Source organism: Pimephales promelas, chromosome 11 (genome assembly GCF_988280905.1).
Source record: "Pimephales promelas chromosome 11, fPimPro1.hap1.1, whole genome shotgun sequence".
Lineage (NCBI taxonomy): Eukaryota > Metazoa > Chordata > Actinopteri > Cypriniformes > Leuciscidae > Pimephales > Pimephales promelas.
The window spans coordinates 37,107,655-37,130,984 of record NC_142779.1 but is presented as its reverse complement, the minus strand read 5'-3'; the positions used below and the strand labels follow the sequence as shown (position 1 = coordinate 37,130,984).

The 23,330-nt window shown below is 44.2% G+C and overlaps 1 protein-coding gene across 5 annotated transcripts in view; it reads right to left on the bottom strand.

The window, feature by feature from the left end:
• Positions 1 to 319: 319 nt before the first annotated feature.
• Positions 320 to 23,330, bottom strand: part of ccdc88ab (coiled-coil and HOOK domain protein 88ab) — a 59,775-nt gene continuing 36,764 nt past the window's right edge. Inside the window, exons 21-33 of one of the 5 annotated variants that reach the window (XM_039679283.2) lie at positions 22,404 to 22,547; positions 22,136 to 22,322; positions 20,301 to 20,446; positions 20,124 to 20,216; positions 14,959 to 15,161; positions 13,158 to 13,199; positions 12,083 to 12,160; positions 11,439 to 11,612; positions 10,802 to 10,870; positions 9,858 to 10,039; positions 8,478 to 8,850; positions 7,573 to 7,643; positions 320 to 1,251 (exon numbers count right to left, since the gene is read on the bottom strand). In XM_039679283.2, the coding sequence (XP_039535217.2) occupies positions 7,582 to 7,643; positions 8,478 to 8,850; positions 9,858 to 10,039; positions 10,802 to 10,870; positions 11,439 to 11,612; positions 12,083 to 12,160; positions 13,158 to 13,199; positions 14,959 to 15,161; positions 20,124 to 20,216; positions 20,301 to 20,446; positions 22,136 to 22,322; positions 22,404 to 22,547 (1,753 nt within the window). In that variant the 3' untranslated portion in view covers positions 320 to 1,251; positions 7,573 to 7,581. Of the gene's footprint in view, positions 1,252 to 4,900; positions 8,851 to 9,857; positions 10,040 to 10,801; positions 10,871 to 11,438; positions 11,613 to 12,082; positions 12,161 to 13,157; positions 13,200 to 14,958; positions 15,162 to 20,123; positions 20,217 to 20,300; positions 20,447 to 22,135; positions 22,323 to 22,403; positions 22,548 to 23,330 lie in introns of those variants that run through there. The other 4 variants (XM_089117379.1, XM_039679282.2, XM_089117377.1 and 1 more) reach the window with 4 other exon arrangements.

Genomic DNA, 23,330 nt, shown 5'->3' with positions numbered 1-23,330 from the left:
CACCAAAACACATCAGTTATCAAATCAAGGCGTTCTTCCTTAGGTTTAGTAGGAATGAAATATAAGTGGTCCATCTGATTGGAACGTCTCATATTTGGGTTTCAGTCACATGGTCAGGGAAAGAATAAAAGAAGATTTTAACTGTTGCTCTCTCTGTCCCTCTCTCTCTCCCTCAGGTAACATTTTACATATATGCTGGGTACAATTAATGGTATAAGTCTATTTGTAACTATTTTAAGTGTAACCATAACCATATTGTCATTTGGTCGAGTTTGGCTGGTGTCTGAGTGATTTGAAAGATGTGGTTATTGAATGCATTTAGTGCCAGTGATGAATGATCTCGTGTATCCCACACTGACTGATGTTGATCTCCGTGTCAAGTTTAGAGAAACGAGTTCTACGAATGTAAACAACGAAACGCCTACATCGTGTTCACTGCTCCATCACACAAACACATCTCCCGTTTGTCATATTCTCGTCTTCTTCTGTTTCTCACAGTGGAGGAAACACACACACACGACAGAGAGTTCATCGCATCAAATTACTTTAACAGAGGAATGAAGCCGGATGAGACGTTCACACAGGAAACACTGCTGTGTTATCAAGTGGCGTGTTATCTCTACGCATTTTGAGCTATCCGCGTGTATGTCTACGCCATTAACGTCCGCGTCATTCCGCGTGTCTGAACACGCCGTCAAATGTCCAGTCATAAATGCCATTAACCCCAGTGATGGTTAAGTTTAGGGACGGGGTTGAGGTAAGTCATATCTTTTTTTTCCTAGGATGGTGAGGGAACAGTCATAAATGCCATTAACCCCAGTGACGGTTCGTTTAGGGACGGGGTTGAGGTAAGTCATATATTTATATAACGTTAAGTCAACGGCGTTTATAAACACACTGAAAAGCGATTATGCGTCTTGATAGCACGCCAGAAATGGAAATTGGGGTGTCATACACACGCTACTTCATGAGATCAGATCTGCACATACTCACTCAACACTCACACATACTCCGTCCAGCATCACTCTTTAAAACACACTCGTCCCGTATCTTTACAACACACTCGTCCCGTATCTTTACAACACACTCCTTCAGCCTCACTCTTTTGTTACGGAATCCTTTGGGTCCTTGATTCAAGGAAAAAGAAGGACATTTCTTTATTTTCTTTTCTGAGGGTCCATGATTAAAAAGAGTGAGAAACAGACGTGTTTCTCATGGCAGGGGAATGGTGCCAGTCTTCAGACGGTGATTCTGTGATGGGAAATAAGAGATAAGACATGAGCGTCACGAGAAAGAGCTTCGTCCTGCTGCTCATCGCCAGGAAACGCTGCCGTTCAACAACAAACCGCTAATGCTGAACACGTGACCTGTGTCTGATCGCAGTAATTGGCGTGCAGAGACCGCATAAAAGCCAGAGGGAACTTCTTTACTTACAGAATTGATAATATTAGAGAAAATATTAAAACTATGCAGCCGTCTGGTACAGTATCGCATCAGGGTGTGCACTGTAGTCTCCCACAGGAAATATTCCATTCACTCATTGTTATAGGAGATTTAATTGTAAAGATCTAAATCAACAACTTGTATGCTAGACCCTATACCGACTAAACTACTGAAAGAGATGCTTCCGGAGGTCATAGATCCTCAACTTAATATCATTAATTCGTCTTTGTCGCTAGGATACGTACCAAAAACCTTTAAGCTGGCTATAATAAAACCGCTTGTTAAAAAAAAACGCAACTTGATCCTACAGAATTAGTCAATTACAGGCCAATCTCAAATCTACCTTTTCTGTCAAAGATACTGGAAAAAGCAGTATCCTCACAACTGTGTTCCTTTCTGGACAGAAATGATATCTGTGAGGACTTTCCGTCAGGATTTAGACCGTACCATAGTACCGAGACAGCTCTCATTAGTCACACATGATCTGCTCTCATCATCCGACGTGGTTGTATCTCTCTATTAGTGTTACTCGATCTTAGTGCTGCATTCGACACAATCGACCACAACATTCTTTTAAATAGACTAGAAAACTATGTTGGCATTTGTGGATCTGCATTAGCATGGGTTAAATCACACTTATCTGACCGTTATCAGTTTGTATCAGTAAATGAAGAGATGTCTTATCGATCACAAGTTCAGTATGGTGTCCCACAAGGCTCAGTACTAGGACCGCTGCTGTTCACTCTGTACATGCTGCCATTAGGAGATATCATTAGGAAACATGGAATTAGCTTTCACTGTTATGCTGATGATACTCAGGTGTATATTTCTCCAAAACCTAACAAAACTTACCAATTCACAAAACTAACGGAATGCATAGCTGATATAAAAAATTGGATGACTAGTAATTTCCTACTACTAAATTCTGAAAAAAACAGAGACAATAAACTTCCACACATAACAGCCTAGAATACTGTCTAACACTCGATGGCTGCTCTGTTAAGTCTTTGTCCTCGGTTAAGAACCTGGGTGTGTGTGTGTGTGTGTGTGTGTGTGCTCTTTGATACCAATCTCTCATTTGAAAGTCATGTGTCTAGTATTTGTAGAACCGCATTTTTCCATCTTAAAAATATATCTAAATTACGCCATATGCTCTCATTGACAAATGCAGAACAATTAGTTCAAGCGTTCATGACATCAAGGCTAGATGACTGTAATGCTGTACTGCAGGGGTTCTCAACTCCAGTCCTCGGGACCCACTGCTCTGCATATTTTGTATGTCTCTCTTATCTGACACACTCAGTTCAGTTCATAGTCTATCCTAATGAGCTGAGGATCTGAATCAGGTGTGTTAAATACGGGAGACATACACAATATGCAGAGCAGTGGGTCCCGAGGACTGGAGTTGAGAACCCCTGCTCTACTGGGTGGTTGCCCTGCTCGCTTAATAAACAAACTCCAGCTGGTCCAAAACACAGCCGCTCCAGTTCTTACCAGAACCAGGAAGACCATATTAGCCCGGTTCTGTCAACCCTGCATTGGCTGCCTATTAAACATCGTATACATTTTAAAATATTGCTGATTACTTACAAAGCACTAAATGGTTTATCTCCAGTACTTGAGCGAGCTCTTGACGCATTATAGTCCTTCACGTCTATTGCGATCTAGAAACTCCGGCCAGTTGATAATACCTAGAATATCGAAATCGACTGCAGGCGGGAGATCCTTTTCCTATTTAGCTCCAAAACTCTGAAACAATCTTCCTAACATTGTCCGGGAAGCAGACACACTCTGTCAGTTCAAATCTAGACTAAAAACACATCTCTACGGCCTAGCATACCCATAACACACTACAGACTTCCTAAACTCAAATTAGGCTGCATAGATTAGATCAGCCGGAACCGGGAACACGTCCCGTAAATCCTGATGTACTTGGTACATCATAAGAAGGATGGCGTCTACGCTAATATCAATCTCTCTGTTTATCCCGAGGGACCCTCTATGGTGGACCTGGACCCATCCCGACTCATCCTCCAGTGCCGACCTCATCGACACGACAGCCATCGGCACTGATCCTCAACATCTCGTCTCCAAACCGCCGTGATTACTAGAGATGCGCGGATGGACTATTATTTCATCCGCAACCGCATCACAAAACTCATAATCCATCCGCCATCCATTCGCACCAACGTTTTGACCAATTTTCAAAACCGGACCCGCCCGCCTTCCGCTGATTGGGCGATACAAGGCGCTGCTGATGACAGCCGCAAGACTAGAAAGCTCTCAGAATATCAGCAGTGAACTCTGTCTCTGATCGGCACGCAGGGACAAAAATAAATAAATTAAAGCACTTCGGCAAACCTGACTGTGGCGAGGGGGCGTGATTTTGCGAAGTCTGTAGCGGGAGAGAAAGGACGGAGCTGCGCGGTGAGTAAGTAGGTCAAGTGCAGATGATGAACACCTGTGTCGGTGGAGAGACCGATGGCAATGAGAGAGAGAGAGAGAGAGAGAGAGAGTTGGACGGGGACTTCGCACACGGCTACTGCAGCCGAGACTGAGAAGCAAGTGTTGGATCGCGTGTTTTGTTTATGGTGGCGAATGCGCTACTGTGCGCCTCGTTTCTTTTTGTTTTTCTGAATAAACACGAGTCCCAGTCATGCGACCCAGTCTTCTTCCTTCCACACACACTGAACCTCTTCACACTGACCTTATCTGATAGGCTATACTGTACAATATTTTCATTGTAGCCTAATAGAAAACGCATTTTGGCACATAATTTGGTTCAACCGCCCGCCCGAATTTAATTAAAATATGTTTTGTCATCCGCCTGATCCGCAGTTTGTCCGCGGAGTCCGCTGCTGTAACCGCCAACCGCGCATCTCCAGTGATTACTTCGACTTCCAAACAGATGGAAATGGACAAATTCTCTTAATGTTTTGATCCAATTTGTTTTGTAATCACTGTTCCTTCGTTGGCCAGAGGAGAACTGACCCCGACTGAGCCTGGGTTCTCCCGAGGTTTTTTCTCCATTCAGTCCCTGATGGAGTTTGGGTTCCTTGCCACTGTTGCCTTGGCTTTTGGGTTGCTTAGTTGGGGACATTTAATATTCAACAATATTATTGAACTGTATTATACTATTTTCATGTTATCACCGTGAAGCTGCTTTGATACAATCTGTATTGTAAAATGCGCTATATAAATAAACAGATTTAGCCAAAGAAATAGTACAAAACAACATTAGAGACATTTGATGTAATGTAATTATGAGAAGTTTCAAATTATTTTTGGCTCATTATGAGTCTAGATAATCAATAGAAAGCTGGAGTTTCCGCATGACTTTATTTCTTCTACAGAACATAATAGAAGAGCGTTGGGAAGCCATTGACAGAGCCCGAGACATTTCCCCAAATACCATTCGTTTTAAAGATGAAGAAAAGTCACACATTTGAACACGAGGGTGAGTAAATGATGACATGTTTACTGGGGACAACAACATCATTATTCTACCTGCATCGACACCATTATATGAACTGAGCTGGTGATGACGTCGCGGTTTTCTCCAGAGCGGCTGTAAAGATGAATGAACTGAATTAATAACTAATGTTTTTTCCAACAGAAATGAACCATCACTGAACTCAAGCTGGACTACGACACTATTCTCTTCTAGAGATGCTTGTACAGCGGAAACAAACGTTGCTGCATTATTATCCCGTTATCACTGTAAAGCTTGAATTATCACTGGCTGTCGCTCGAGACGCTCAAAGCCTTCAGGGCTTGAGATGGAGGAAAAGATCATTTAAAAAAGAGCGATTCATTCACAAAACATCCAATGATGTGGAAGACGGTACAGGCCAGTTCGTCCTGGTGTCATGTTTAGCCGATGAAGCGTCCGCTTGTCCATCATGTCCTCTTGAGCTCAGACAAGCACTGATTTCCACTGTTATAGTATCGCGTCTTTTCTACAACTGTCTGACTGTGTTTGAAGACTGTCACCAAGTTCACGAGTTATCGTCACGGCGCATGTATTGGCCTAAGAATCTGTTCTCGGAGAGATTTAAATAAAGATCAGCACAGCCGAACCGCCTCTGGAGGGCCTGTATCTGTGCATGTTGACAGCGACAGCAGAGCCGCTTGAACAGGAAGTGTTGCGTGTACATGTGTTGTAGGGATCATCAGGTCGGAGGTTTACAGCGAGGTCCCAAAGGACGGTTTTTGTGGTGCCTTTTATTTTTGGTGTAAAGTTTTTTGTATTTTGTAAAATTTGTATTTGGTTACTGGAGCCTGCAAATGATGCCATTAAACCTTTTTAAATATCATCTGTATGTTGTTTACACATTAATTTGAAAATTCAATGATGAAAACATGTTTGATTGATTATATTTAATACCAGACCCTGGTTATCCTGTTTGCTTACTGTTATTAACACAGACTTTAGATGTCCAAAGACCGCTCATGGGCTGCCAAGGGTGCACTCATATTACTCATGGACGAGTCCCACCTTTAAATAAAAGAGTCTGTCTCTGATTGGTGGTCATCACTGAGAAACAGAGAAGGCAGTTCCTTGTCAAAGTTGAACTTGGACATCGGGTCTTGGATTGACGAAGACCATCAGCGTGACGATTAGCTTTGGTCTTGCTTTACTCTCCCCTGAGGGATGAGAATTGCTTCATAGTGTGCACTACACAGTGCGCGATTAGTTGAGAACGATTAAAGCTCTGCTGTCGGTGGGAAGGGAGGGAGGACGGTGGTGCAGGCCAGGACTTCCCTTGTGCTATACAGATAGAAGACTCTCTGTTCTTCTACTACTGGAGGATTTTGGCGTAGTCGGCGTGTCCACCAAAGATAAAACACAAAGTATGTGTGTATGTCTACGCCGTCAAATGCCAGAGCGAAACGAAGCAAAATGTAGATCTACATCTGGGGAGCAATATTTTTTTCCTAGGATGGTAGGGGAAGACTCAAAAATGTTATTAACCCCAGTGACGGGTAGGTTTAGGGACGGGGTTGAGGTAAGACATATATTTATACAGTAATGTAACGTTGAGTCAACGGCGTTCATAAACACGCTGAAAAGCGATTATGCGTGTTGATAACACGCCAAAAATGGAAATAAGAATTGGCGTGTCGTACATACGCCATTTCATGAGATCAGTCTGTCCATTGAAAACAATTGGAAAAATACACTTAAATACTAAATCCGCTTCTCCTTCAGGAGGGGCACCACTATACAGCCAATAATCTGTACAGCGAATTCATGCTCTGCTCATTATGTTTGTGCATATTCACAGATTAATGAAGCTCAGCGTGGCGGTGTGGGTTTTGGTGGCATCAACTCAATGACGCATGAATATCTCCAGTTACGACTGTAACCCTGGTTCTCTGAGAAAGGATGTGCCTCCTTCAGTCAAACGAGTTGACGACATGTTTTACAGGCGCTCTATTATATATATATATATAGGCGCTCGGATAGTGAAGTCATGGACTGGTGTGTTTGTCACACTTGCTTCAGACACCGGTCACGCTGATGGCATTCCCATAGTGTCCATCCAAGACCTCCGAGAAGCAGGGTTACAATAGTCGTACCCGTTTCTTCCGTTCATGAGTGATATGAGTGCTCCGTCTCTGTTTAGTGTTTTAGAAGCTCAGAAAGTGTTGATTGTACATGCGCATTGGCTCGTCTGGCCTGAGAAATAAGCTTTTTACTGCTATTTGAGCATAAGAAACCACATTTTTGGGACAATGTCAGAGTTCATTGCTGATTGTGAAATATGTTATTGGATTGTGAGGTTTGGCAAGCAGTTTCTGAGATTTCAGGATGCCCGAAACAGCTTCACGGTGACAATATGGCCGCCAAGCGAACAGACTTTCCTTGGAAGGAAGTTTGGTGATTGAATCGTTTTTGTTTTAATCGATAGCCAGCATAGGGGAACTCCATACACTCGTTTCCGAGCGTGTTTTGTGTGTGTGTTCATGCATCAGGCTCCAGGTACTTTGGGCTTGTGTTGGACAGGGAAAATCTCCTGAAAGTTCAAAGGTCACTCTTCTGATAAACGTCCCGAAGGAATGGCAGCGTTTCCAGTGGATGAGCATGAAGACAGAGCTGAAACACAACAGGCTCACGACACTCACCGTGTGGCCTCATGACAGACTCTGAGTGCCAGCTCTTTTAGACTTCCTGTTTCCCTGTAACACTTCCACATCTGCGGAACACAAGCAAGGTACACTTCAACTGGGCGTTACACAACAACATATGATGAAGACACACAACATGATAAACAGTGGAGTCTGTAGAGTCCTCATCCATCCGCGACTCCCTCGAGGACACGTGCGTGATGCGTACGACACAGATCACATGATCAACACAAGACGTGCTCTGGGAAACACTCATTCTGATCGCAGCCTTCAGAATGGAGCGCCGGGATAAAGCCATGCACACAAACATCACAAACAAACGTCCCGTGAACACTCGGCAGGAGCGTGTCATTTAAATAATCAGACATGAATGAATGCAGCAGTTCCTCAAGGAGCATCATGGGACTTGTTCTACAAGCCTCGTTTTCATAAATAGGGAAGTAGATCAGCCCGAACACACCCGACAGCAGGCGAACGTGACACGGGTTAATGCTCTCACACAGATGCGGTTCAGGTCAAACCCTCGGATGTGTGTCCAGCAGAGGTCAGTATAAGGACACGGGACAGGAAGGCATGCAGGATCCGGACTCATGCGGAGCGTCACACACAGCCGTACTCGTACCACAGCGACTCCTCCGCCGGCACACACACATCGGGCTCGCCGTCAGCGGGGGGGGCTTTAGGGGGAGGGCCGCTAATGTTGCTAACGAGGGCCGTGTTGAGCGACAGGATGGCCTGGTTTCTAGCGCCGCCCGTCACCGCCGGCTCCCCAAACACTGAGTCCAGAAACATGGAGTCTACGGTGAAGGAGGGACCTAGAAAGGCCTGCAGGCTCAGCTCGGACTCCGCTACGCTGCAGGGCATGCTAGCTGACGTGGGCAGGGCGCGGGGGCCGTACTCACTGGAGCTCTGGGTCCGGGCGGGACACGGGTCCACCAGAACGGGCTGCCGGCTGTCCTTGGAGAGCAGGTCGTGGATGCTGGTCCTGCGCACGGTTCCCTCGGCGGTGGAGATGACGCTGCTGGCGCGGGGCAGACCCGAGGAGCTCGAGTCCAGGCGCTCCGACACCGACACCGCTCTGCTCTGGGACGCCAGGCCGGCTCGGGGCGGCGCCGAACCCTTGGCCCGTGTGCTCTCCGCCTTACGCAGGCTGGGCCGGCCCGGGGGACCGGAGTCTGGCGCCGCCGCCCTGCCGCTGGCTGAACGCAGGATCCCCCGGCCCTTCACGCGCTCTCTGGCTCCCGACACACGGCCCGGCGGAGCCGACAGAGACTCCTGCGCAGGGGAGAGGGACACCAATCATTATTTTCATTCAGCAAGGATGCCTTAAATTCATCAAAAGTGACAGTTGTGGTTATAATTGTAAACTATATTAGCGTCCACACCATATATTGAGCTCGTTAAAACAGGATGGATTCTGATTGGCTGTCAATGCTTCTGTCGTCTTGTTATCATTGTAGTTGTGCTGTGGACTTTTTCTTTTACATTTATAATGATTTTTTAACCCATATCTTTGTTGTTATCGTTATGGTGATGGCGCAGTGGATACGACACATGCCTTTGGTGTGAGAGACCTGGGTTCGAATCCACTGTGAGACACCAATGTGACCCTGAGCAAGACCCTTAACCCCTAGTGTCTCCAGAGGCGTGCGACCTCTGACATATAGAGCGATTGTAAGTTGCTTTGGATAAAAGCGTCAGCTAAATGAATGAATGTAAATGTAATTATTGTCCTTTGGTTTGAAAGAGCTAAAAGACATTACAATGATACTAAAGATTCGATTTCAAATAATACATTCTTTCTGTTCATCAAAAATCCTCAGTTTTCACAGAAATATGACTGTTTTCAACACTGATAATAATCATAACTGTGTCTTGATCATCAGATCCTCATATTAGAGTGATTCTGAAGGGTCATGTGACACTGAAGACTGGAGTAATGATCACAGGAATAAATGACACTTTACTGTATATTCACATAGACAACAGATGATTTACACTGGAATAATATTACACTGTTTTACTGTATTTTGATCAAATAAATGCAGCTTTGGTGAGCAGAAGAGACTTCAAACCTGTGACCGGTAGTGTGTGTGTGTGTGTGTGTGTGTTTTCAAGCTGCTCTATTAATGTGGCATCACTGATTTCAGTTAAAGTGGAAAAACAAACCAGACCGTGGCGGGTTGGTCTACATGCCCGTCTCTTCCTGTGTGAGTGTGTGTTTCTACTGTCTGAGTGTGTGAGACTAGTGTCTGTAAGTGTGTGTGTGTGTGATGCGTCACCTCTGCCGGGTCTGTGCTCTCGGTCAGGAACTGCTGCAGGGAAACCCTCTCGGGCTGAACACTGTGTGAGCCGTCCTGCGCGCTGAGCTGCGATGATGTCATCCTCACAGGACTGTCCAAACACACACTGACGTCTCCACTGCTCTCGCTGTGAGCTGCGCTCGCACTGCCGTTCATCACGCCTGACACACACACACACACACGCTGATAACCTTACAAACACACTCGCTACAAGCTACTAACAAGATACAATTAAGTGTATAATAACTAAGCAATTAAAATAAATATATTCAATAATATTATATACAGTTAAATATGATAAATCACAGCCATGTTACAGGTAAAACCAGAAAACACATCAAAACCATAGTGATGAACGGGGATTTAACTCAATATTTATTCATTAAATAGACACTGGACATGAAGATTGACTGACTGAGATCCAGAGCATTAGTCGATCACGGCACCAAATCGTGCTGAAATGTTAAAATTGAGACGCACTGTAGCCAATCACAGACGTATCTGATGATCATGTGAGCACAATGGCCAATCAGAGGCGTTTGCGATTCCGCTCAACAGCGTTCAAAGTTTCAGTCCCGACTTCTTACAAAAGTGGGAACTTTGACAACTCTAGAGACTAGATTGGAAATCGTCACTGCACAGTGTTTGTGTTTTGTTGTCAGCATTTTAGTTTTTCCAGAGCTTCTTTATAGTATAATGAACTAATTTACTAATTGATGATCTTTACAGCAGAACTGAATCCACACTGAACTGACCTCAGATGAGCACCAGTTTCCTGTTTATCACTGGGAAGCTGCTGTAGAAATAAAGCCGACTCGACTCGAGCCCTAATAACTAAAGCCGGGATCATAACGACATCGAGATCTCTGTAAAGGTCACATTAGAGAGGAGTGTAAACGCATGAAGCTCACACACACACTCACCCTGAGCTCGCAGCACACTCGACTCCTCCGAGGACACCTGAGTGATGTCATCACTGGACATGGCGTTACCTGCGGACAACAGAACGGCACGGTGATGTCATCAGAGCGACTCAACCACCTGACCTGCACTAATACACCCTAACCCTAACCCAGGAGCGGTGGAGGAAGAGCTATGGTCACATTACTGGAAAAACATCAGTTCCATAAAATGATAAACCTCACATTTTAGACATTATTTTTAAGAAAAGGCTAAATGATTATATTTAAATTCATTAATATATATATATATAATCTTATGTTTTAGAGTTTTAAATGCACATTAGCTTCAATTGGATTCACTGACTGAATGAAAATGTAATTTCACTCTCTGACAGTAGATAGAACAACAGAAATATAGCGGTTTTACCGTACGAAACACAGCTGTGCTTTTTACAGATGTGACGAGTTTGCAGGTCTGATATAAACACCATGAAGTTAACAGTGTCATTATTCATCAACAGCAGATCGTTTGGCATAAATGGACGCTATTCATTGATTGGGAGTCTGTGATGAACTCTTTCGCATTGTCAGAAGTTTCCTGCCTTCTGTGATTTCACTGTTATACGGTAGGGGGCGCTGTGGTGAAGGTGAACTGTACCTGTATGGGTGCGGTGTGGAGCGGCGCGGATCAGGCTTAGGCTGGCGTAATCAGCACCAGCGCTGGAATAGACCATGGACCCGAACTCCTTCCCATCAGGAGCTTCCAGATGATCCGTGCTGCTGGACCACTGACCCTCGGACACAGCCATCGTCTGCAGCAGGTCGTTCATGGCTGACACACACACACACACACAGCATTAACTCGGCGAAGGACTGCCAGCATGCATGAAGTTTCAGTATGAGTGACAGCGCAGGAAAGAAAGACATTGATGGAGTGACGAGGCAGTGAACACCACATCAGATGTAGAGAGTAACACGACTCCACAAGCGCTTATAATGCTAGTAAAGCAGCATGAGGTCTATTAGCACAGTCAGATCAGACTCATGAGTCCATATTAACCATCATGTGTAGAGTGTTTATACTCTAATATATTAATAATGGAAGTGTGACGAAGTGCGACACTGAAACCGTGTGTTAGCAGTACACTAACTCTAATCTCCCACCAACATTAACTCTAATATCCATCAAATCACACCACAAGACAATGAGCTCTGCATGTGTGTGAATATCTGATGATGATCAATGATGAGAGACGCCAGGAAGAGCAGAGCATGATGGGTGTGGACTATCGGATGTCTTACACATAGAGCGGCGGTAGACAGCCTTCACTCGGTCTTTCTCCTTGGATCGGTTCCTCATGAACGGGAGCTTTTTCAGCGCTGACACGCAACGAGCGGGAGGAGAGAACAGACGTGTTAGCAAGACAGCAGGGTCACACTGATCACAGCTCAGGTCACAGGAACACACATGTAGTGAGCGAGCGGTGAGACGTATGCCACACTAGCCGCGTTTCCATTACAGATTTGTGCTAAACTTTTGATATTTTATAAACATCAATAACAAACGATTGGGAAATGACTGCGTTTTATGAGCCGATATTATGAAATAAAATCATTTATTCATTTTATCCAAAGCGTCTTACAATCGCTATATATGTCAGAGGTCGCACGCCTCTGGAGCAACTAGGGGTCAAGTGTCTCGCTCAGGGTGCTTGGTGTCTCACAGTGGATTCGAACCCGGGACTCTCACACCAAAGGCATGTGTCTTATCCACTGTGGCATTATGGGAACGGATGTTGGTAGGTTTATGTATGTCAGCCACCGCACTAGCCGCTACTGGCGCTTACACTGGGAGCGGCACGTATGAGGTGTTTCTGGGTCAGTTCTGCTTCAAGCTCTGGATAAACTGTGGCATTTCTTTGTTGTTTAGAATCTAGTATTCCCGTAATTCCTGAACTTTAATAAAGAACTGCACCTCGCCTTCTGTAAAGAATGAGAACTACTTTTACGTATTTCAGGTGAGCTGTGAATGCCCACAAACTGTTTCCATTACAGTAATGAGAAATATTGCTTTTTTTGAATTGCCTGAAAAACCAACTCATGTGAGTGTAAAAACTGTTTTGTGATGAGTTATGGGAGTTTTTGCAAAATTGACGTGTATTTTCAATTTGCTCAGTTTGAGGGGTGATGGAAATGCGGCTACTAACGTGATGCCAACAGCACAACAGAGAATGAGCATTAAAGGGTGCAATGCCACACATCTCACGCACAGACCCGAGACGAGCGCTGCGTCACAGTCACACGGGCTGATTGAATTGCACCTTTTAATAGAGATGAACACAAATGCAGAGTGTTCATGGGCTGACTGACAGCGTACCGTTAGAGGAAGCCTGCGATTGGCTTTTCTCAGCTCTCTTCCCTTCACAAAGCAAGAAAAAACAAGAGAAAACGTCAAGCTGGAACTACGCAATCCTACATCACACATGTTAACATACTCTAGCTGAGATTTAGCTGAACATTTGCATTTTATTAAAAAAGATTAGTAAACAATATATTGCTCATATTTAGTTCATGTGACTATTAATACATTAACTAATGTTAACAAATGAGGCCTGATTGTAAAGCTTTATATCGTCATAAATAGCTTTGACTGAAAATATTAACAACAAACAAATGGATTCTTTTGGAAAACGATTTGGGGGCACATAAGTGACGACGGATCATTTCTTCATTTTAAACCTGCACTAACGCACTGGCAGCCAGACCAGAGTCGCACACACTCGTTCTCCTTAGGACACTAGAAAGAATCAGAATCGGTCAGATGACTCAGTCACTCGGGGCTTTTCTCACTGCAGGTTTTCATCGCTCTAAACCACTTTAATCCTGGATAACGGAGCGATTTACAACTGTAATTTAGAAGCGCGGTTATCAATGCTTTTTACCCAGGGTTATAAAGTCCTGCTCCGGAGCAGAGTTAGAGCCATTTTTGCACGGTTAACAAAACGTGTGCAGTGTGAAGTGATGGGGTCTAGATGCTTAGCAACAGACAACCAAACCTGTGCCTCGCATTCACATGGGAGGTCGGACACTTTTCCACAGCGCTCCATTGACTTTCAACACAGGCATCTCATAGTTTTGGTCTCAGCAGGCTATTACCATTGTAGTTTTATCCAAAATATGGTTAAACGTTGTGCCTCGGGAATTTGTAACACAGATACGCGTTTCCCAGAGAGGTCGGAGGGGGGTGTCCGTTTTTTCCCTTCCCAAAACCGAAGTCAAATCCTGACAATCCTGTCCTCAGTCAGCTAAACCCCACAAAGATCAACAAGCACATCTTTTTTACTTCTAACATTACTGTGAGTGTGAAGTTATACTAGTTAGACCGTTTTAGAATGTTTTAGGTGATGATTTTGGTTCTCATACCGGTTGTTGATACGCTAACACACGCTGCTAATAAACACAGCGTTATACTGGTGTAGTCCGTTTGCTTTGTAATAACGATTATAGAAGTGAACAGAGACCTGCCCAGCTCTGCATGAACAGTGTTGCTCCCTGATATTGTTGTCCAGCCTCCGTCTCCATTAGCAGGAAATGCAGTGGTTCAGACCGGTAACGTTATGCTTTTGCCTCTATTTGGATGCCTTGTTGATTGCGTTTTACCTGTATGTCCTGAATATAGCCTTCGAACGCATATTTCAGCCCTTTTGCCTACTTCTATCGGACCCTTTATTTGCTGCTTTATAAAAGTTTGATAACATTTTATCAGGAAGAGCTGTCACAGCATAAGCCATGCAGAGCGCAGATGAAGTTTGACGGATGTAGCAACAGTAACTAAGGGGGGGCGGGGCTTAGCCAAAGGTGAATTGGACTGAAGAAGAGGCAGTTTCATTCTTACCATTATAATCAAACAAGTCCATTCAGGAAAACCTTGATAGTTTAGACGGAAATATAATATGAGGATTTGTAAACCGGTCGTGTGCTGCATTTTTCAAATATGCAAATAAGGACAGGCTTATGAATACACCAGACTACTTGTTAACCCTGGGTAAATTATGAGCAGTGTAAAACAATGAACTAGTCCAAATGAGAAAAGCCACTCTGAATCAATCAATCAGAGAGAAGTATCTCTGTAAACGATGCTCAAACTGTCAGCCTGTAGGAAGCGTGCGTATACTCACTGCCGCTGCGGTGTGCGAGCGAATCCTCCAGCGAGTTGGACCCGGAGCCCACGGATGAGCTGTCCTGGCTGTCCGGGTGGGGCAGGGTCAGGAACCCTTCGCTGGACTCCGAGCGGGACGGGGTCTGTGTGAGAGAACGCATGCGCTCACGACTCTTCGGCTTGATGAGCTTCCTCATCTTCAGTGCGATCCAGTTCCCTCTCCTGCACAAACCACAAGCAACCCTAATTATACGATCTGTGTCCTGCAAATCAATCACTTCACCCAAAACCCCTGGGGTCACTTAAACACTCCTGAGCATTCAGGACAGCGGGAATTTCTCCAGGTTCTGAGACTCACAGTGTTTTCTGTTCTCCTCTGCAGAGAAAACGACACACAGGGATTTCTACTCTTCAACAAACCAGTCCCAGTTTAATCAACTTAGTCAGGAACGCCTAATCTTGGGAGTAAGACCAGCCTGGAGAAACTTCACATGAATCTGAGACAGCATCCACAACGGTGTGCCTCCGAGAAGTCCATGCAATGGAAATGTTTTATAGAAAAAGAAAGATGACCAGTGCTGTGCTACTCACTGGTGTGTAGGTTGTCACTGTACACAACTTATAAAAATGCATGAGCATAAAACGGATTGGGGTCCTGGGGATGAACGTTTCCCTCCCGGTGAGGAGCCGTTCTAGACAGTGATGCGCTCCCAGATGATGCTTTTTATCTGAGGCACATTCTGAACTTCTGACATCTGGGATGGTGAAAGTATTGCTGTGCCACTCTGTGCATTAAGGGATCGTTCAGCAACAGACTGACCAGCACTTTAAAAGCATCATAAGCCTGAGGAGATTGCAGAAATCATTGGCACCAACAGTCTTTATGAGCTACTTAAGCTCACGATGCCTTCAGGAAATGCAGTTAGTGAGGTAGACGAGTGAAGGAAAGAATACAGGAGCCCATGATCAGGCCTACCACTACATGCCATCAGCATATTTATCAGTTTCCATCCCCTGGGGAGAACCAGAGTTTCGGATGAGAGAGGATTTGTCTAACAATTAGGAAGTCCAGGACCCACGGGCAGATTAAGGACCTTAGTCCAGAGCTTGGAGACACTTTTGATGGAGATTACAGTCTTGAATGCTGACCTGTAACTAACGTACATGAAACTAAAATAGTTAATCCCTTCATGCGATTTAAGTGGGAAAGGGTGGGATGTAGTATTGGTGTTATACCATTGTCTATAGTTCTGCTTGGGTGGAAGGCAAACTGCAGTAGATCAAGTAAACTGGGGGTGTGGAGCAAAATACAGTCTTTCAAATGTGCTTCAAAGCATTTCATAATGACAGAGTTGAGTACGAAGGGCAAGTGTTACCCAGGCTGCATGTTAATGATTTTAAAGCATGATATCAAGCCATGGGTTCAGTTCTCATGAAATTCATGAACTGAGAAAGATTGAAAGCAACATTAACCGCTTTAGATAAACAAAACAGATAAATGCATAAATATAAATGGACAAATATAAATGTTTTTTTAAGAATGAACTGTGCGAATTACCCTTTATAAGATGTGTTTCAAATGATTCACATGGTATGCTGATAATAGTGGGAAAACATTAGAGAATATCTGGATGAGAACAGATAAATGAAATTACCCATTAGGCTTCACTGTACCTTCCACTTCTGAGTTATTCAGGCACCTAATGGAAACCACTCTAACACTACTGAATGGTAATGCTTATACTCTCAGGAAACCAATAACACTGAGACTGGGCTTTTACGGGCCACACCCCGAGGTTCTCCTTGAGGATAGGGCTGCCAGCTCCTCCTGCATTGCCTGAGGTCTGGTACTGTGGAGAGGGGTACTCCTGACCACAACACGCTCTTCCCCACCTTTGCTTCGGTGCCTGCAGATCTTATAAGCGGTGTCTGCAGTCACACACAATAAAAGCCTGTGCAACACTCCCACATTGCCAAGATCTCAAAGAGAGATGTCATGAAAGATGACCTAAGGAGAACACCTCGAACCCGATGTAGTTGAATCGCTCAGAGGATCACACTGGTCTCTGATGCGCAGAAAATAGGCTTTATTCACCCCAACGGAAAGCAGAACAGCTCTGTCTGAAATTCCTTCTTCATTATGTGTCATTCACTAATTTTTAAAATATTTTTCGTCTCCCCAAATTTGTCACTATAATAGTAGTAATAATAAATAATTTAATAAGAAGGTTTATATTGACCTATTATATTTTATTTACATCTACCTTTCTTTCTTTGTAAAAGGCATACTGAATTCAAATTTAAGGATTTATTAGTTTGATTATACATTGAATCAAACACTATAAAAACAGCTTAGTTGATAATTCAATATACTTTATTTTAGACAAAACGTCCATTATTCAGTTGTGACGGCACATTTACAGTGTTGACAGTAATGTTTTGGTTGCGATCATATACATACAGAATTAACTCACAACTCAAACTTCATTTGAAAGCCATGTTTCTAGCATCTGTAAAACCGCATTCTTCCATTTTTAAAATACAAAGAGGAAAATAAGTATTTGAACACCCTGCTATTTTACAAGTTCTCCCTCTTAGAAATCATGGAGGGGTCTGAAATTATTAGGGCTGTGAATCTTTGGGTAGACAGCGAATCGATTCGATTCACGATTCATAGGTTTTCGATTCGATTCATGAACGATTTGTGCAAATTCAGAACGATTCGATTCGATGCGATTCGATTTGATTCTTAATTTTTTATATGCATTATTATTTCAATGCTTCACCCATCTTTGTCTGGGTTTGAATTAGCCTACAGCGGCCTTCGGGGATCAGATAGTGGGGATTTTGTCCATTGTTAATGTTAGTTCATGTTTATTTTTAATTTTAATGAATATATTATTATAAAAAAAATTCAATGGCCTACAAATTAGCATTTGCTAGTAGCAAATATTTTGAAAAAGGCTTTTTAAGTATTGCATTAAATGACTACATGCACAAATTAATGGAGACGTTTTCATTAGTTTCATTTTGCGTCCTCTCAGTGCACTCGTTATCATCTTTTCACTGGATTTTGTGAAAATCCTCGCGCTCGGTCCCATAGCTCTCATGCTTTCATAACGTTAACTACAGATTTTTGAGCAGTCCATGTTTGAGCTCTCCAGCTGAGCTCTCTGCCGAGTGCGTGCAGCCGTGTGTGAACAACGCGGTTTGGAGCGCAACCTCTGTCTCGTATGCACGCTCGCTCTAGATTCCGGGAGATTCTAACTAATTTGCGGTAATACAAGCTGATCACGACATGAGTAGCTCAACAGGTAGAAAGATAAACTCATCTTTCAGGCATTTGACCGACCGGGCTTCAGCGTGAGAAATCAGGGGTGTGTGAGCGCCTGAAATCAATCAAATGCGGATGTCGTATGACGGCCAATGCGTGAGGCAGCTTGTAACAGGAACACTTTAAGGTTGTGTTTATATATTTTAAACCACTGAATCGCTATAAAATCGTGATTAATTCGATTCTTAGCCTTTTAAATCGATTATTCACGTAAATAAACGATTCACGATTCAAAATACATGTTTCAGGATCGATGCATATGCATCGCCAGGATTTATAATCGATGCATCGAGAAAACAAATGAATCGTTACACCCCTAGAAATTATCATCGCAGGTGCATGTCCACTGTCAAAAAACAAAATCCAGAAATCACAATGTATGATTTTGTAGCTATTTATTTGTATGATACAGCTGCAAATAAGTATTTGAACACCTGTCTATCAGCTAGAAATCTGACCCTCAAAGACCTGTTAATCTGCCTTTATAATGTCCACCTCCACTCCATTTATTATCCTAAATTAGATGCACCTGACCTGTTAGAGGTCGTTAGCTGCATAAAGACACCTGTCCACCCCATACAATCAGCAAGAATCCAACTACTAACATGGCCAAGACCAAAGAGCTGTCCAAAGAGACACAACTGAAACGGCTACGGGGAAATTGCCAAACAGCTTGGGGGAAAAGGTCCACTGTTGGAGCAATCATTAGAAAATGGAAGAAGCTAAACATGACTGTCCATCTCCCTTTGGACTGGGGCTCCATGCAAGATCTCGCCTCGTGGGGTCTCAATGATCCGAAGAAAGGACAGAAATCAGCCAGAACTACACAGGAGGAGCGGGTCAATGACCTGAGAAGAGCTGGACCACCGTTTCCACGGTTACTGTTGGTGATACACTAAGAGGTCATGGTTTGAAGTCATGCATGGCACGGAAGGTTCCCCTGCTCAAACCAGCACATGTCAAGGCAGAGGAGTCATGGGAGAAAGTCATGTGGTCAGATGAGACCAAAATAGAACTTTATGGTCATAATTTGTGTTTGGAAGAAGAATGATGAGTACCATCCGTACTGTGACTCATGGGGGTGTGCATCATGGGCAGGGCGACTGCACTGTATTAAGGAGAGGATGACCAGGGCCAGATTGTGGGCAACAACCTCCTTCCCTCAGTTCGAGCACTGAAGATGGGTCAAGGCTGGGTCTTCCAACAAGACAATGACCCGAAGCACACAGCCCAGATAACCGAGGAGTGGCTCTGTAAGAAGCAGATCAAGGTTCTGGCGTGGCCTAGCCAGTGTCCAGACCGAAACCCAATCGAGAATCTCTCAGCGACAGCCCAGAAGCCTGACTGATGTAGAGGAGATGTGTGGAGGAGTGGGCCGAAACCCTCCTCAGTGTGTGCAAACCTGCTGAAGAACTACAGGAAACGCTTGACCTCTGTAACTGCAAACAAGGGCTACTGTACCAAATATTAACATTGATTTCCTCAGGTGTTCAAATACTTATTTGCAGCTGCATCATACAAATAAATAGGTTAAAAATCATACATTGTGATTTCTGGATTTTGACAGTGGACATGCACCTGCGATGGTAATTTCAGACCCTCCATGATTTCTGAGTGGGAGAACTTGTAAAATAGCAGGTGTTCAAATACTTATTTTCCTCTCTGTATATCTAAATCACGACATATACTTTCAATCAAAAATGCGGAACAGTTAGTTCAAGCGTTCATGACCTCAAGGCTAGATTATTATAACGCTCTACTGGGTGGTTGTCCTCAAACCCGTCTCCAGACCGGCGTGACCGATCTCCAACCAGAGGAACTGGATAATATTCTGAGATGGCAACGCTTACCTTCGAGGTGGTGATGGGTCATAAAACTTATATTGATCCATGATCTTCTCCTCTAGTTTCTCCTTCTGTCTCCTCAGCTCATTGAGTTTATCACTGTGTGTGTGTGTGAGAGAGAGAGACATCAGATATCTGCACACAAGAGCTGAAAGAGAAGTGAATATAAGTGTGTATAAATACATGTATTGTCTCTGCTCGACGTGGAACAGGTCTTTGCTCTCCATGGTCTGCTCCAGCAGGGTCCGGTTCTGCAGCATCAGGGTCTGGATCTGATCCAGTAAATGCCGGTTCTCTTCTTCTAGATTCCCCTTTAACTGGCTCAACAGCTGCAGGACACACACACACACACACACACACACACACACACACGTTACCCTCCACATGCCTTTGTTTGAAAACAACGTTTTAGTTCATAGAGTTGTACGTCGCCATGTTCATGGAGAACTTCACATGTTGACATGAGGTTTGGCAGCATAGAGCCATTCACAACAGACAATAACAGATAACGAGCAAAACATGTGAAGTGGAAGACCAACCAGCAAGATATTAGCCTGACTCTTCCGCTCTATTTCAGTTCGCTTCTGTCTTCAGACTGAACCATCGACATGTCTCTCAGAAACAGCCGGCCAATCAACGAGCAGAGGGCGGGCTGAGAGCCGTGACGCAGACGCTAAGCGCCGAGTTTCAGATTGTGTTTTAGGTTAGGGAATAGGTGTTACCGGTGTTCAGTCGCAACACCAGTTTCATGACATGCCCACCGCGGCACCGCCTTAAAAATATTGAACACAATTATGCAGTAGTCGTTAAATCCTGCCTATTAACACACACACAACCCACAGAAAAGACACGCGTCGGTATCGAGTTCTCTTTCGGGCTTGAACAAACCAGAACACACAAATTATGCCAAAATGTCCATAAGAGCAGTCTTAAACGAACGTAGAGATTTGTGAGAAAATGGGACGCGTGTCAGATCGCGTCTCTGTCAGCAACGGCTGTCCGAATTCGCTCACTCGTTTTTACTTACTCCTTCTCATTCACTCCCTCAAGTGAACAGTATTAGTGGACTAATGTAGGGAATAGGCCTAGTAAATGAGGGTTTAGGGGGCGATTTGGGATTCAACCCATGTTCTCGAGGAGTGAAAAATAGAGGACACTGGCAACGCGTTGACAGACAGGACCGAGCAGGTAATATTTAATATGAAACAGTCTCAACTTTCAAATTTGGTCAGTCAAAGAAAATCAAACAATAAATAGGCCTACGGTTTTGTGGCTCTTTAATGTGTCGTGACAGATTGTCTGATAAAGTTCCACCGACGTTAATCTACTCCTGACTGATCCTGTCAGATCATGTCTGTCAATCAAACTCCAAGCAAAGGATTAATTGACGCTACTTTAGAAGTGAAAGTTAGTTTAGTTTTCAAACTAGCGCATATTCAGGGCACAATAACAAAACAGTTCTTTCCCGCACTACCGCACCGTTATGTATGCCCGTGAAAATGTGCGCATTTTACGTTTGCTTTTAAATTAGCGATTTAAAAGCCCCCGCCGGTGAGACACCGGTATTACCGGTGTTGTCACACGTCGATTAACCGGTGAGAAAATATCCTCACGTCACAACACTAATAGGGAAATGGAAAACGCCTGAACAAGAAGAGTGTTTGTTGAACATTTTAAGTGGAGGTGATGTTGTGGCTCTACTCCCGACAGGTTTTGGGAAAAGTTTAATTGATCAACTATTACCGATCGTCAGAGAAACTGGGTTGTCTAATGTCTAATTTCTTCTATGTGAATGGTTCAGCACTTCCAGGTTTAGTGTGAACATGTCAAGATCACACAGAGTTACACCCTTCTGAGGTAAATCCACGAATACATGAAGTCTGATCAGATTTTTATAATTTTCGCTTAAGAATGTCTGAAGTTTAATTTCCTGCAGACATGATCAGAGTCCACTAGAGGTCATGAAGCGTGTACCTCGCACTGGTTGGTGAGTTTGGCCGAGGTCATGAAGCGTGTACCTCGCACTGGTTGGTGAGTTTGGCCGAGGTTATGTCCAGCTGCTGGTACTGCTCCTTGAGTTTGGAGAACTCGGCCTCCAGGCGGGTCTGCTCCAGACGGGCCGTGTTCAGCTGAGTCTTCAGACTCTTATGATCCGCCTGCAGGAGCTCACTGTCCTTCAGGAGCTGTTGGTGTGTAGAGGTCAGCCTGCACACAGGACAGGACACACGCTCATGAGAGAGAGAGAGAGAGAGAGAGAGAGAGAGGTTGCCTCATCATGACACTCACGTCTGGTGCTCGGCGCTGAGTCTGTGGAACTGTGCAACGGTGTCCTGATGGCTCTTGTTGTCGGAGATCATCTTCTCTCGGTCTGCTTTGAGTTCCTTCTCCAGCTGCTCCAGCTCAGTCTTCTGCTTCAACAGCTGGTTATACCTGCACACACACACACACACACACACACACACGGTCATCTACATGGCACACTAGATCCCAGTGTCTGACTGCCTTGAGACTTTACCTCTGTACAGATCAGACGTTATCAACATGACTGCAGCTCGACTGGAAACGCGTGGAAGTGACTACAAAAAAATTAATAACTTGCGCCCTGGATCCTGTTGCAAAGTTTGCGTTCGGGAGCATCAAACGATGAACGTCCAGAACACATTAAAGCTTTTCTGCTTTCAGTTCAATATTTCAGCTTAATAATCTTTGCTCTGCTCTTTCTCTGCAAGCATGACAAAAAAAAGCTGATGAGAGTTCTCTTCCCCTTCTGCCGTATGAAGAGGATCTTATTATAATAATCCCTTAATCTGCACATTCACACACACACACACACACCAGCGCCATTGGGTTGGGCGACGCCAACAGAGCCCAGTCCGAATGCACTGGAGAAGATCCAGCTGAGCCTGAAACTGTTCCGACACTGAACACTATTGACCAGCACATGTGACCGCTGTCTTATAAACACCGTCTCAGGAACTGTGGACACTTCTAGATGGAGGCGGAGCTAAAGCTCATTTGCATTTAAAGGGACACACACAAAAATGGCAAGTTTCTGTTCACACTCAAAAAGGGACAAATATGACGAGCTATAATGAATGATCTGGTGTTTTGAGCTGAGATTTCACACACACTGGGGCTGCGTCCGAAATCGCGTACTTCCATACTATATAGTATGCGAAAAACAGTACGCGAGCAGAGTAGTATGTCCGAATT